Source organism: Ovis canadensis, chromosome 16 (assembly GCF_042477335.2).
Source record: "Ovis canadensis isolate MfBH-ARS-UI-01 breed Bighorn chromosome 16, ARS-UI_OviCan_v2, whole genome shotgun sequence".
Classification (NCBI taxonomy): domain Eukaryota; kingdom Metazoa; phylum Chordata; class Mammalia; order Artiodactyla; family Bovidae; genus Ovis; species Ovis canadensis.
In genome coordinates this window covers 23,086,879-23,103,487 of record NC_091260.1, presented here as the reverse complement: position 1 = coordinate 23,103,487, position 16,609 = coordinate 23,086,879, and the positions used below count along the sequence as shown (strand labels likewise).

General features: G+C 40.5%; 1 protein-coding gene across 1 annotated transcript in view; it reads right to left on the bottom strand.

Annotated features, from left to right (window-relative positions):
* Positions 1-16,609, bottom strand: part of SMN2 (survival of motor neuron 2, centromeric) — a 28,561-nt gene that overhangs the window by 6,867 nt on the left and 5,085 nt on the right. Inside the window, exons 2-7 of the mRNA XM_069556262.1 lie at positions 8,471-8,542; positions 6,931-7,047; positions 5,687-5,884; positions 5,380-5,535; positions 3,895-3,987; positions 3,000-3,110 (exon numbers count right to left, since the gene is read on the bottom strand). Coding sequence (XP_069412363.1) covers positions 3,000-3,110; positions 3,895-3,987; positions 5,380-5,535; positions 5,687-5,884; positions 6,931-7,047; positions 8,471-8,542 — 747 coding nt within the window. The remainder of the gene's footprint in view (positions 1-2,999; positions 3,111-3,894; positions 3,988-5,379; positions 5,536-5,686; positions 5,885-6,930; positions 7,048-8,470; positions 8,543-16,609) is intronic.

Genomic DNA, 16,609 nt, shown 5'->3' with positions numbered 1-16,609 from the left:
AGAGATCCAGACACTATTCCCAACTCTAGAGATCCAAGGGTTACAAGACAGACAAGGTCCCTGCTCCCATGGAGCTTACATTCTACTGGAGGGAGACAGTTAAACAGGTAATGAAAATCATATCAGAAACGGTAACTGCCACACAGAGAACCCAAGCGGGGTGATACAACAGAGAGGAAGGGTGGGATCTCTTCCAGCTTAAATATTTCTAGGCAAGATGGAATTTCAGTTGAGATTTGAATTAACACGTCAGACAAGTAAAATATAAGGTAACAGCTTTCCAAACTAAAGAATAATGAGTACAAAAGCCCAGAAGAAGGTATAAACCTGGACGTGAGCAAGAGAAGAGGCCAGGGTTGCAGAAGTGTAGTGAGTAAGAAGAGCATGGAATAAACTGTGGGTAAAGAACCTGACAAGATATGCTGCATCATCTTTGCAAACCACAAGGGTTTTTGAGTTTAACCTGTGACTGGAAGCCGTCACAGGGTCTTAAAGAGAAAGACACGATATGCTTTACATTTTAAAATATCACTCTAGCTGCTGTATGCAGAACGGATTTGGCAGAATGGGACATGAGATTTCATAAGCAAAAAGAATACTTGGGATCTGGTGCAGTTAGGTGAGAGATGTTGTCTTATCCAGAATATATAAAGAACTATTACAACTCATCAACCAAAAAGACAGGTAAAGGATTTGAACAGACAGTTCTCCAAAAAGATACATATATAAATGGCCAATAAGCGCATGAAAAGATGCTTAACGTCATCAGTCAATAGGGAAATACAAATAAAAACCATAATAAACTATCACTTCACACCCACTAGAATGGCTATGATCCAACAAGGAGACAATACACGTTGGTGAGAATGTGGAGAAACAGGACCCCCTCACACACTGCTCAAAGTTACACAGGATGATGCAGTCACTTAGAAACAGCACAATGGTTCCACTAGAGTGGCCTTTTGAGCCAGCAATTCCATTCCTACATATATATCCAAGAAAACGGAAAACCACCATGTCCACAAAAAATTTGTACACAAGTGTAGAGAACACAATTATTCATTGTAGCCAAAAGGAGGAGATAACCCAAATGTCCATCAACTGATGAATGGGTAAACACAATGTGGTACCATCCATACAATGGAATATCACTCAGCAGTGAAATGAAGTATTAATACAAGCTAAAACACAGAGGAACATTAAGAAACATAGGTTAAGTGGAAGAAGCCAGGGACAAAGAGCCATATATTGTATGATTTCATTTATATGAAATGTTCAGAATAAGCAAATCCTTAGAAAGCAGATTAGCAGTTACCAGAAGGTGGGTGCAGAGGATATTACTAATGACTATTACTGGGTATGGCTGTTTTTAAATGCAAGATAAAAATATTCTGCAATTAGGTAATGAGTGGTTGTACCTTTTGAATACAAATTAAAAACCAATTAATTGTACTTTTTAAAAGAGTGAATTATAGGACTTCCCTGGTAGTCTAGTGGTTGCCTCTGCACTCCCAGAGCAGGGTGTCTGGGTTCAATCCCTGGTCAGGGAACTAGATCCCACATGCCACAACCAAGATCGGAGATCCTGAGGGCCACAACCAAGACCCTGTGCAGCCAAAGCAGTGCATAAATATTTAAAATGATAAATAAAATGGTGATTATGTCTCAGTTAAAAGAGACGATAGTATCCTCAATGGGTGTAACAGCAGGGGAGTGAAAGCAAAGTGCACTGATTCAAGATCTGTATGGAAATAACAGAATTTTCTTACAAACTGGTTGAAGACACTGAAGGAAAGTGAGGAATCAATTAATGCTAATGCCACGCCTGTGGCTTGAGAAAGTGGCGCTGCTAGTGCACCAAAGTCACTGCTTTCTGAGCTGTCAGAGGCTGTGGGGACAGCGGTGTGTGACGTGACTCTCGTCGCCTGGTTCTGATGAGATGTGTTTGAGGTGCAGCTAACAGCCAGTCAGGTGGTGGGGGAAAACAGCCAGCTGGATAAACCAGTCTGATGTTCAGAACTAGACATCTGAGGATTTAATAGGACAAACATGGCATTTTAAGTCCTGGGGTAGATGAGGTCACCTGGTGAGTTTATAGTCCGAGGAGGGGGCTATACGTTGAGCATGAGGGATCTCACACAGATACTGGGTGGAGGAGGAAAAGCTGTCTACGGAGCCTAGAAGGAGCAGCTGAGAAGGAAGACTTAGGACTAGCAGACTACAGCAGGTTATTGGAGGCCGGAGAGAAAAGTGTAGTCAAATAGATTAAAATGTTGCTGGGAGGTAAGAGAGACACAGCAGAGAACTGACCACAGAGTCATCTGGGGGTAAAAATCTGAATACAGTGGGGAAGACAGAAGTCTACCAATAGGCCTGAAGAAATAATGGAAGGCAAGGAAGCAGAGAGGACAACTAGACGTAACTTTTCAAAGAAATCTGTCTATAAAGCGGAGAAAGAAACGATGTGACAACTAACTAGGGAAGTTGGAAAGAACATAGTTGAAGTAAACAGTCACTCAGTTTAGTGAAACTGGTCACCAAAGGACTGATGAATAAGAAAAGCAAAACTCGCTATTTTTCTGTGTGTGGCAGCGCTTTGTTGCATGCAGAACCTTAGTTCGCCAACCAGGGATCAAACCTTTGCTTCCTGCAGCTTTAAATAGCTATACTGTTTAAACAAACTGAAGGTTTTGTGGCAACTGTGTTGTCAGATAGTAGTTAGCATTTTTTAGCAATAACGTACTTTAAAATTAAGGTTTGTACACTGTTTTTAAGACACCATACTATTATATACATTCTAGAATACAGTATAATGTAAACATAATTTTTATATGTACTAGGAAACCAAAAGAATCGTATGCCTTGCTTCACTGAGGTATGCCTATAGTTTTTAACTCTAAGGATCTACCTAACATAAGAAACCACTTTCTAGTTACAAGCAAAACAAAGTCACAAAACCACAAAGTGACTGTCAGGGAAGCTGCTGAGTGATCACTTACCATGTAATAACCAGTATGATAACCACTCATGTACCAAGAGATTAACATACTTCCCAAAGCATCAGCATCATCCAGAGAATCTGGACATATGGGAGGTGGTGGGGGAATCATCTGGAAACAGAAAGATATACTCTAAAGTCAGTAGACAAATATGGAAATCTGTTTTATGTACAGAATGCTGAATGTTAGTTGTATCTTTCCTGACATCCCATGTCATCTCTTGGTTAAATTTTTTTTTTTTTTAATCTGGGATATGGAGAAAGCTAACCAGCAATGAATAACAAAAAAAGACCAATAAAATTAAACTGAACAAGAACCAAAAGACAACAGGTCCCATAAAATATTTAAACATTTTGCTTTCATTAGACCTATTTATCTGTTCCATTATGAATCTATAGGTAAAAAAAACAAGGATAGATACTTCTATGATATTCCTCAAAGAACACCCACATAGCATTTCAAGTAAAGGTTCTGGCTAGAACATCTACACTGCCCCCACACCAACACAGTTTGCCAAAACAACTGTCTTTGTATTTCACCTATTATTGATATTTAAAAGTCTACCATTAGATATCCACAGTCTTCATGCCTTGAAAGGTAAAACACTGATCCCTAAGCATGGTGTCATTAAATCCTTCTAGATAGGAGCTACTTCCCTTAGAATGAGATACTTCTGCCAGGAAGGAAGCACACACAACAGGGCTCAGAGCTGGGTCTCTAAGAGGACTGAGTCTGGGCATTAAAAAGAAAAACCCAAAGGTTTAGCCTGAACTTTTACCCAGCAGAACCTGGCCACAAGGATGGTATACAATGACATTACCAAACTACCTGTGTTCTGGCTAAATCCCAAACTCTGTATGAAAGCACAATTTAATCCGAATTCTTTTGCACTTACTGGTGGTCCAGCAGGAAATGGAGGCAGCCAGCAGGACAGGAAATGCGGCGGGGGTGGGGGTGGCGGCGGCGGGCCACTGAAGTTTAGACCCGCCTATAAAGAGTATTTCAAAGGAAGATTTATTTACCAGTTTTAAAATGTAAAAAGCAAAACAAAAACAAAAACAAAAAAACCCCCAAAAACCCAACGTCAAAAGATTCAAAATAGCTGCCCAGAATAACATCTATATTATTCATATCAAAAAGGTTAGATAGAATTTCACATACGAAATGCTGACATCATACAGATTCTTTTTTTTGGCGGGGGGAAAGGAAGGAGGGCCATGCTGTATGGCATGTAGAATCTCAGTTCCCTGACGAGAGATCTAACCCTCACCCTCTGCATTGGAAACACAGAGTCTTAATTGCTGGACCGACAGGGAAGCCCCTAGACTCACAAATTTCGATTTTTCTCACTTCCTTTCTATATAGACAGTCAGCAAGTAAAAGCAGAGTAAGGAAAATTTTTCACTATCTAGTAAACAAGAGATCAAATATTCAGCAAGATGTTTCAATCATATAAGACTATATCTCCCACAATTTCATAAACTAAACTGTATAATCTATTGGATGTCTTTTCAGTTACATATGCTAACTTAAGAATATATATTATAAAAATACATATTATAAACTATAAACCTCTTTCTTAACAAGGAAATCAGCCCCCTGAGACCAACAAAGCATTATGTATATAAACTAAGAGGTCTGATCATTCTGAAAAATGTAATATAATACAAATCTCAATAAGGAGCTCTCAACGGGAAAGCCTAAGAAGAAGTTTTAATGTCATGCTTGATTAAAACAAAATGTTTAGTATTATTATTGCTTGAAGAAATCAATGCTTTAACAAGACAACTGGATAGGGATTTGGATTCCATGACAAAGGTAAAAACCTTTTTTATTTGTTACTGATAACCAAAAAACCCATAAGTAAAAACAGTATTTACATTTTACTCTACAAAACAATCTGGGAGCTTCTTTGGATTTCACCTGTACCAGATATAAATATTGGGTTCTCTTCCAATTTTTATATACCTTATACAAGTGTCACAGGGAACTACAGTACAACATCCAGCTGATGATAAAATATTTTCAAACTTAAGTTTGCTAAATTATTACTCTAACACCTAATACTCAATAAAAATTGTTGGGAAAGGCATTACTATCTTATTTCCTTTTCAGAGAATTCTTGGTATCTATTTACAACATCTATAGTGTAGAAAGCTACAAAAGTTTCATGAGGGAAAGCTCTGGTGGTCTAGGTGGCTTGGGTTCAACCCCTGGTCAGGGAACTGAGACCCTGTGAGCTGCCTACCACAGCCAAAGAAAAAAAAAAACCCAACCCTAACAGTTTAATGAGAAAAGCTACAATTCACTTAATGCAGGGGCTAAAGGTTCCAATACTGTGAACCACGTCCTGGGAAACCTTTTCTGGATAGAAGTTTACCTTTCCTGGTCCCAGGCCTGATCCTGGCATATGGGGTGGTGGGGGCAGAAAAGAGGTCCATGGAGCAGCTCTCGACCTGGTATTATTTGGTTTATTTAGAGGAGACCTGGAGGAGTTCTCACTTTCATCTGTTGAAATTTGACTTTCATTTTCATTCTTTTAAGAGAAAGAAATATACGTATTTTCGTTATAAAGGCATCACTGAGAAAAAATTAAAGCTTCAGTGGGTCAAACTGACAATCAGTTATACTGTTTAGTTTCTCATCTAGTCTCTGCTTCTAAGAACTCTAATTTTTTTTATCCTTACCTCCTGAGCATTTTGCTCTATATTAGCTACTTCAGAGGTTGGGGAAAGTAGATCAGACAGATTTTGCTCCTCTCTATTTCCATATCCAGTGTAAACCACAACACAGGTTTCTCTCTTAAAATCAATTGAAGCGATAGTAGCTGGGTAAATGCACCCGTCTTCTGACCAAATGGCACAACATTTGTCACCAACTTTCCACTGTAAAAGAAACCAAAGACACACAAACACATTTCTTAAAAACAAAGGAAACTGTAATCCTGTTTGAGTGGGGTGGAGTTGGGGGGGGAGGGGGGAGTCTCCAGCTGACTGTTCTGGGAGACAGAATGTTACAAAGAAAAAGATTTGGGGCCCAAAACACAGAAATTTGAATTCTAATAGAAATACCACATAATTCCATCATTTATATAATCATGGACAAGTTTCTTAATCACTCTGAGCTGTGTTTTCCTCATCTGTTAAGTGGTTGTAGTATAATCTGCCTCACACATGTGCTGTGAAGAACAGAGAGGATGGGAAGCATGTCAAGTGTCCAGTATCCTGGCCCAGCGCATAGCAAGTTCCCATCACAGATCAGCTCTCTTCCCTCTTGGTAAAGCGACAGTGAAGTTGCTCAGCTGTGTCCGACTCTTTGCAACCCCGTGGACTGCAGCCCACAAGGCTCCTCCATCCATGGGATTTTCCAGGCAAGAATACTGGAGTGGGTTGCCATTTCCTTCTCCAGGGGATCTTCCTGATCCAGGGATCGAACCCAGGTCTCTCGCATTGCAGGCAGATGCTTTAACCTCTGAGCCACCAAGGAAGAGTTTAGCTCCCCCTTGGTAAAGAGGACACTAAAGCTACTAGTGAGACACCAAAATAATTACCTTCTAGGTTGACTGTTTAAGTAGAAGTGACTCTACCCAGAATATTTAGTCCCTGGGTATTAACAGTTTCAGGATTTTGAAGGAAAAGGAGGACACCTCTCTCAGTCTGAGAAAAGTCGAACACTGCCCATTCAGTGTAAGCCCTCAGGTACCCCTCCCATGAAGCACCGCCTTCCTCCCCGCTATCCCAACATACAGTAGACACTGTCCTGAATTTAGCATGTGTCATTTCCTCCTAATTCTTTATGGTTTTATTAACATGCATGTTCCTGAACAATGGAAAACACTGTACTAATCATTTAATTAAAGATATTTTATACTATTTAATAAGGACAGTAACAAGAAATGCTTAGACGTTAAATCTTGAGGTTTTAAAATAACCTGCTTTGAAGGACTTGAGGTGTTCTTTCTTTGGCTTTTATTCTTAGCAGATTTTCTTTTAGGTGTGCCTTTTGGTTTTTCTGAGGCTTCGGAAATGTCACCGTTCTTCAGAGCGTGCTATGAAAATGTGAATAGAAGTGTATGTGTTACAGAATGATATATTATTAAAAAGTCACAATGTAATTCATCCACTATAAACTGGTCTCCAGGCCCTACCGCCTCAGAGAGGCTCTTTGTCACCATCCCATAGGCTACAGAAACTGCTCTTGAAGATATCATATAATGATCACCGGCTCTAAGGACCCTTTCAAACAAGTCTCCTCACTCTCAGTCTTTCCATAATATTATACTCTGTCAACGATTTTTCTTCTTGCTAGCCACAGCATTTTTGATGACATAGCAATGCAGAGCCCTAATGCTTTCATTACTTCTCTCATCAAGTTTTAAACTTGGGCATTCCCAATAAGAACTGCCATCTTTACCTGCTTATGATCATCTATTCCTGTTACTTCAATTATGCTTACTATGCTAACAAACTTCCAAAACTATTATCTAGTTCTGGCTTTTCTCCTTAGTTCAATATTTCTGACCACCAACTTCATAGCTTCACATTTACCCCACCACTAAAAGGAAACTGCCTCTTGCCCACATCAGTTCTTTTCTCAGTCTGCTTCCCCCTTCAGCATCACCTACCCGTCCCACATCCAGCCCTATTTTGATCTGCATTTCACAGCACTCCCCTGGTAACTCTGACTGGTGTATCTCTAGTCTAAACGTATGTTGGAAAGCACGTTATCGCTCAATTTAGAGTTCAGCATCAAGGATGACATGCAGATCTCATCTTTCCTTCATGCTGCAGGAGAGACTAGGAAAGGAAGTAGAGTCTACACTTGGTGCTCGGTAGGAGTGTATGCTCTGTGCCGGGACTACTGATGGGCCAGGCATGATGCTCAATGAGACTAAAGACCTCTGACAGCAGAGAAAATGATCATGCTGGGCAACTGTGTAAAAGTCTTGTTTGGGTTGCAAAAAAATAGGCTTCACCCTGCAAATGAACTGTGTCTTCCTTGACATTCATCACCATCAGGAACACTTGATACCTCATAGGATTTGGGGAGAATTAAATTAATGTATGTAAAGCACATGGAACAGTGCCAGGAACACTATAAACACCCTGCAAATATTCATTACTGCACTACGGCTATTTATCATCAATATTATTTCAATAAGGGCTTGTTAAATATTTTAAAAGTATAATTTAGACTGTCCTTCCACTAATCTGAAAGAAGACCTCAATAGTCTGATATAGTGTAAACATATTCAAAATAATGTTTGAAAACTACTTAAATTGCCTCTGTTAAAGAGATGACATATAGTCAGGTTACCAACTTCTGAAGGAAGGTAATTAATCTGTTATCTTTTAATCTTCAAAATTAGAACTGAATAATATGTACTGTAACACTTTGGTGTATGTTATCAATTTCTTCCCAAATGAATATACATGAGGAAGTGAGGAAAAGAATAAATAAACATTTCATACCTTAAATGAAGCCACAGCTTTATCATATGCTTTTATCAATGCTGTATCATCCCAAACATCAGAATCATCACTCTGGGAAAGGTAAAGAATAAAAATAATTCACATTTGGTTGTGTTTCATTAAAAATGTGCCTGAGGAACACGAGTTAGTCCGGACATAATGTTACACTAAAAGAGGTATTTTATAACCTAATTAAATCACAAGAAGCCCATTTGGTTAGAGACTATGTGGCATTACCCTCAAAGCTAGACACAAGTAAATGTTCTAGGAGTGCCATGATGTAAATACCCTACAACGTGATTCTTATCCACCAAGCAGAAGTGGGTCTGTTCAGGGGTAACACAAGTTTCAGTCTTTTCCAAGAGCAGATGAAGGGGTTCAGTTTGGCAGAAAGGGAAAACATCCGGTCATCAGCTCAGCTGTATCCAGACTCTGGGAAGGCTATTCTAACCACTGACTCTGTGGTCCAAAGAATATTTTTTCCTCTTGACCTTACAATGCCTCTAGATTGTTCAAAAAAAGAATTCTCAAAATGTTTAAAGATATAAACCATTAAAAGGGATTTATCAATTAATTTTAAAAGGCAGTGATATTAAGTAATCAAGAAAATACCTAAAATAATTAACCTATTTCTTTTTATTTAGTCCAATCCAAAAAGAAATATTTTTGAGCACGCACCATGTATGAAGCACTTTTCACTGAGAGGTACATGAAATCATGTTCTCAGGAGAGATGGTCTAATCAGGGATGTAAGACAGATTGTCACACACAAAAAAAGAATGATATAAAACAAATACAATAAAATATTAAAATGTGAAGTCAAACAATAAGCGTTTTAATCCAAAAGTGGCAAGGAAAGGCTGAGAAGGAATTTTGCCATAAACTCCACTCCTGGTGTGGCGACCCACAATCAGGAGGAAACTCAAAAACCTGCATCTTCTTCCTGAGGAAGAAAAGGTCTGAACCCCAAATTTGGTATCCCAAGTTTTAAGACCAGTAACTGAGAGATGAGTCACCAAAACATCTAACTTAAAAAACAAAGGGGGACGTCCCTGGTGGTACGGTGGAAAAGAATCCACCTGCCAATGCAGGGGACATGGGTTCAATCCCTGCCCTGGGAAGACCCGACATGCCGTGGGCAACTAAGCCCGTGTGCCACAACTACTGAGCTTGCGCTCCAGAGCCCGGGAAGCACAACTATAGAGACCTGTGCGCCAAGCGTCCGCGCTACACGAGAGAGGCCACTGCAACGGGAAGTGCATGCCCCTCAACTAGAGCTCCTGTTCTCTGCGACTAGAGAGTCCTCGTGCAGCAACGGAGACCCAAATAAATTTTATTAAAAAGTAATTAAAAATAAAATGGGTTACTATTAAGAAACAACAACAATAAAACAAGGGGTCTTTTGTCTACAAGTCACACAAAGGAACAGAACTGAGGACTGGCTCTGAAAGGGTTCCCGAGCTTGGAACCCGTCCTCCCCCATAATACCGGCGCGGAGGCAGCTGGCTGAGAGGTGCACAGACTTTCTCTAAGAGGCTCATGTGCTTATTTTAAAGTGGTGGTCTGCAGGATACACATGCATCGTGTCCCACTCTGTGTAACCCTCTGGACTGTGGCCTGCCTGGCTCTTCTGCCCATGGGATTCTTCAGGCAGGAATACTGGAGTGGATTGCCATGCCCTCCTCCAGGGGATCTTCCTGACCCAGGGATGCACCCGAGACTCTTACTTCTGCTCTGGCAGGCAGGTTCTTTACTGAGAGCCCCACCTGGAAAGCCCAGGCATTTAATTTATCATCCATCAGGTGACCGGCTAGGACTCTGAGACCAGAGGCGAGGAGCACCGTCTTTGTGCTGCCTGCCTCACTCCAGCCTACAAGGGCCAGCTTTGCCCTCTGCCGCTCTCCACAGCGCCAGTTACCTCCCACAGGGGACGTGTGCACGTCTGACGTCCTAGTAATTCCTGTCTCGGGTACTGGTTTTTACAGCTGCAGCCCAGGGTGGGCACAGGTTCTTGGGTCCCACAGGACCAATAGTCAAAGAAATGGTCCTTGGCAGGCTACTGCCCCCAGGGGACTGCACCAGTAACAGACTGAAACACACCTCAGTCTTTCTGTGAAACAGGCCCATTCGCTTGTCCAGAAAATTAGGCTTGAGGAGAAGGCTTCTAGTTTGGTGCATATCAGGGATCTATGGAGATGCTCAGAGACTGCCGGATGCAACATTTTCACCCTCTCTCTCTGTCTGGCTCAAGTTCACTGCACTCTCTAAATGAAGCTTAATGTAACATGTGACATCAAAGGCACAATGCGGAGGGGAATAAAAATGCAGAGCTCTAGAATGAATTAAAATTTACCTCATTATCAACTTAAAATAGATGACTGTAAATATAAGTCACTATATGTAAGACTCGTAACCACAAAGCAAAAATTAAAAATCTGTAGGAAATACTCAAAAGATAAAGACAAAAACATCTAAGCATACAATTAGATAAAATTATCAAACCACAAAGGGAGACGAAATAAGGAAACAGAAGAACTATGAGACATCCAGAAGTTTAACAAAATGGCAGTAAGTAACCTACGTAATAACAATTACTTAAAATGTAAATGAACTAAATTCTCCAATAAAAAGACAGTCTGGTTGAATGGATTAAAAAAAAAAAACAACCACACCTATATGCTACCTACAGGCGACTCACTTCAGTGTTTACATTATTTTAGGTATCATTATAATAAAGTATGCACGAATGTATATGTCCAAAGACATACAGAAAGCCAACAGGTAAACAGAAAGATGTTCAACATCACCAATCATTCAGTTCAGTTCAGTTCACTTGCTCAGTCATGTCCGATTCTTTGCAACCCCATGAATTGCAGCACGTCAGTCCTCCCTGTCCATCACCAACTCCAGGAGTTCATCCAAACTCATGTCCATCGAGTCAGTGATACCATTCAGCCATCTCATCCTCTTGTCATCCCCTTCTCCTCCTGCCCTCAATCCTTCCCAGCATCAGAGTCTTTTCCAATGAGTCAACTCTTCGCATCACGTGGCCAAAGTACTGGAGTTTCAGCTTTAGCATCAGTCCTTCCAAAGAACACTCAGGACTGTTCTTTAAAATGGACTGGATGGATCTCCTTGCAGTCCAAGTGACTCTCAAGAGTCTTCTCCAACACCACAGTTCAAAAGTATCAATTCTTCAGCACTCAGCTTTCTTCACAGTCCAACTCTCACATCCATACATGACCACTGGAAAAACCATAGTCTTGACTAGACGGACCTTTGTTGGCAAAATAATGTCTCTGCTTTTGAATATGCTATCTAGGTTGGTCATAACTTTCCTTCCAAGGAGCAAGCGTCTTTTAATTTCATGGCTGCAGTCACCATCTGCAGTGATTTTGGAGCTCAAAAAAATAAAGTCTGCCACTGTTTCCACTGTTTTCCCATCTATTTTCCATGAAGTGATGGGACCAGATGCTATGATCTTAGTTCTCTGAATGTTCAGCTTTAAGCCAACCTTTTCACTCTCCTCTTTCATCAAGAGGCTTTTCAGTTCCTCTTCACTTTCTGCCATAAGGGTGGTGTCATCTGCGTATCTGAGGTTATTGATATTTCTCCCGGCAATCTCGATTCCAGCTTGTGTTTCTTCCAGCCCAGTGTTTCCCATGATGTACTCTGCATATAAGTTAAATAAGCAGGATGACAATATATAGCCTTGATGTACTCCTTTTCCTATTTGGAACCAGTCTGTTGGTCCATGTCCAGTTCTAACTGTTGCTTTGTGACTTGCATACAGATTTCTCAGGAGGCAGGTCAGGTGGTCTGGTATTCCCATCTCTTGAAGAATTTTCCACAGTTTATTGTGATCCACACAGTCAAAGGCTTTGGCATAGTCAATAAAGCAGAAATAGATGTTTTTTTGGAACTTTATTGCTTTTTTGATGATCCAGCGGATGTTGGCAACTTGATCTCTGGTTCCTCTGCCTTTTCTAAAACCAGTCTGACCATCATTAGGTAAGTGCAAATCAAAACCACAGTGATATATCACCTCACACCTGCTAGAATGGCTATTATCAGAAAGGCAATAATGGGTGGGAAGGAGGCTTAAAGGGAGGGGTATATGTATACTTGTGGCTGATTCACTTTGTTGTACAGCAGAAACCAACACAACATTGTAAAGTAATTATTCTCCGATTAAAAATAAATTTGAAAAAATAAATAAAATATATACACATTAAAAAAAAAAAAATAACAAGTGTTGATGAGGATGGAGACATAAGGGACAACAGTCCACTGCTGGTGGGAATGTAAACCGGCACAGCCACTTCGGAAAACAGTATGAAGGTTCCTCAAAAAACAGAACTACCACATGATCCAGCAGATTCCACTAATGGCATTTATCCACAGAAAACAAAAACGCTAACTTGAAAGGATATATGCACTCCCACATCCACTGCATTATTATTTACAAAAGACAAGAGATGGAAATAACCTAAGCGTCCAACAATGGGAGAACGGAAAATGTATACAGGTTTTGCCCATGACCTGAAAAACCTGGAAGTAGAATACTCCTATGAAATCGTTTATAAATGGAGATAGAATAGAGCAAAGAATCAAGGATGTTAGGATATAACTCGCTTATGGATTAAAAAAAAAAAAAAATCAGGATATGCCACAGAGGCTCCCAGGCACAGCTCAAAGCTACGCTGGCTTGATGCTGAGTGAAGCTCCTGGGGAAGGAGCCTGGTGGTGCCACTCTCACTTCCTGGGTGGCATGCGGCCTCTATCATGCCTTGCTGCAAAACAAGACACTCAGTGTTATTTTTACTTTTCACTTTTTTTTTTTCATAAAAGTGAAAATCCTCTCTGGATTTCTTTCAGTTCATGAAAACACGTATTAACGTAGGTCTTTTATGAAAGCAAAGTGGCAGAAAGTCAACTTAAAAAAGCAGGGGATACCTGTTCATATACAATAGAATATTATTCAGCCATAAGAATGAAATCTTGTCATTTGGAGACTACATGAATGGTCCTTGAGGGCATTACACTAACTGAAATGAGAAAGACAGATACATACCATGTGATCTTACTTTTACGTGGAATTTAGAAACAAAACCAAAACAACCAAACAACAACAAAAAGCCCAACTTCATAGACTCAAAGAACAGACTGGCAGTTTCCAGGGACAGGGGTGGAGGGGTTGGGATAGGGGTTGAAAAGAGCACTGCTGCTAAGTCGCTTCAGTCATGTCCGACTCTGTGCGAGCCCATAGACGGCAGCCCACCAGGCTCCCCCGTCCCTGGGATTCTCCAGGCAAAAACACTGGAGTGGGCTGCCATTTCCTTCTCCAATGCATGAAAGTGAAGAGTGAAAGGGAAGTAGCTCAGTCGTGTCCAACTCTTCGCGACCCCATGGATCGCAACCTACCAGGCCCCTCCATCCATGGGATTTTCCAGGCAAGAGTACTGGACTGGGGTGCCATTGCCTTTGGGAGTCAAAATGTACCAACTTCGAGTTATAAAGTAAGTCAGTCATGGGGGTGTAATGTGCAGCATGGTGACTATAGTTAATAACACTGAACTACATATTTCAAAATACAAAGACTTAAAAATCTCAACACCAGAAAAAAAATAATTGTAACCATGTATAGTGACAGATATAACAAAAGATATACCCATCTGAATGCAGAGTTCCAAAGAACAGCAAGGAGATAAGAAAGCCTTCCCCAGTGACTAATGCAAAGAAATAGAGGAAAACAATAGAATGGGAAAGACTACAGATCTTTCAAGAAAATTAGAGATACCGAAGGAAAATTGCATGCAAAGATGGGCACAATAAAGGATAGAAATGGTATGGACCTAACAGAAGCAGAAGATATTAAGAAGAGGTGGCAAGAATACACAGAAGAACTATCCAAAAAAGATCTTCATGATCCAGATAATCACGATGATGTGATCACTCACCTAGAGCCAGACATCCTGGAATGAGAAGTCAAGTCGGCCTTAGAAAGCATCACTATAAACAAAGCTGAATTACAGTTGAGCTATTTCAAATCCTAAAAGATGATGTTGTCAAAGTGCTGCACTCAATATGCCAGCACATTTGGAAAACTCAGCAGTGGCCACAGGACTGGAAAAGGTCAGTTTTCATTCCAATCCCAAAGAAGTATTAGTCGCTCAGTCGTATCTGACTTTTTGCGACCCCTGTAGCCCGCCAGGCTCCTCTGTCCATGGGATTCTCTAGGCAAAAATACTGGAGTGGGTTGCCATTTCTTCCTCCAGGGGACCTTCCCATTTGTACATAAAGGAGACTTCATTAATGTGCATTAGAGGATACCCCAGGTTAACCTGTTTTAGAAAACTGTTTCTTGAGTCTTTAAATTCTATACCAATTCTATACCTCTGGTAGGCTGATTGTTTCTTTATTTAGGTTTTAAGGTGTATGATCTGGGGCTATTTGTTTCCACCAACCTGATTGTGAATCCCAAAGAAAGGCAATGTCAAAGAATGTTCAAACTACCGCACAATTGCACTCACCTCACATGCTAGCAAAATAATGCTCAAAATTCTCCAAGCCAGGTTTTGACAGTACATGAACCATGAACTTCCAGATGTTCGTGCTGGATTTAGAAAAGGCAGGGAAACCAGAGATCATATTGCCAACATCTTTTGGATCATCAAAAAAGCAAGAGAGTTCCAGAAAAACATCCATTTCTGCTTTATTGACTATGCCAAAGCCTTTCACTGTGTGGATCACAACAAACTGTGGAAAATTCTTAAAGAGATGGGAATATCAGATCACCTGACCTGCCTCCTGAGAAATCTGTATGCAGATCAAGAAGCAACAGTTAGAACTGGACATGAAACAACAGACTGGTTCCAAATAAGCAAACGAGTATATCAAGGCTGTATATTATCACCCTGCTTATTTAACTTATATGCAGAGTATATCATGTGAAATGCCCGAGTGGATAAAGCACAAGCTGGAATCAAGATTGCTGGGAGAAATATCAATAACCTCAGATACAGAGATGATACCACCCTTATGGCAGAAAGTGAAGAACTAAAAAGCCTCTTGATGAAAGTGAAAGGAGAGTGGAAAAAGTTGGCTTAAAACTCAAAATTCAGAAAACTAAGATCGAAACATCCAGTCCTATCATTTCATGGCAAATAGATGCAGAAACAGTGGAAACAGTGACATACTTTATATTTTTGGGCTCCAAAATCACTGCAGATGGTGAGTGCAGCCATAAAATTAAAAGGGGCTTGCTCCTTGGAAGAAAAGCTAGGACCAACCTAGATAGCATATTAAAAAGCAGAGACATTACTTTGCCAACAAAGGTCCATCTAGTCAGAGCTATGGCTTTTCCAGTTGTCATGTATGGATGTGACAGTTGGTCTATAAAGAAAGCTGAGTGCTGAAGAATTGATACTTTTGAACTGTGGTGTTGGAGAAGACTCTTGAAAGTCCCTTGGACTGCAAGGAGATCCAACCCATCAATCCTAAAGGATATCAGTCCTGAATATTCATTGGAAGGACTGATCCTAAAGCTAAAACTCCAATACTGTGGCCACCTGATGCAAAGAGCTGGCTCACTGGAAAAGATCCTGAAGCTGGGAAAGACTGAAGGTGGGAGAAGGAGGGGACGACAGAGGATGCGATAGTTGGATGGCATCACTGACTCAATGGACATGAGTTTGAGTAAGCTCTGGGAGTTAGTGATGGAGAGGGAGGGCTGGCGTGCTGCAGTCCACGGGGTTGCAAAGAATCAAACACGACTGAGCAACTGAACTGAACTGATGGTAACAGTAATATTAACTAGATTTATTGTGATCATTTTGAAATATGTATACATTTGAAATCATTACGCTGTACAACTAAGATTAATATAATGTTGTATGTCAATTATACCTCAATTAAAAAGAGGAAAGTAACACATGGTGGATGATCATGGGGGAAACAGGCTAGGAAATAAAAACTAAAAGGATTTAGAGAGATAGAAGAGAAACTACCAAGCACTCTAAGGACAACGATGAGCCAAGAAAAGCATGGAAGCAAAAATAAACACACTGCCTGTGTGATTCCACTCATATGAGGGAGCTAAGACGTCAAAGTCATAGAAACAGAGAGCTGAATGGCAGT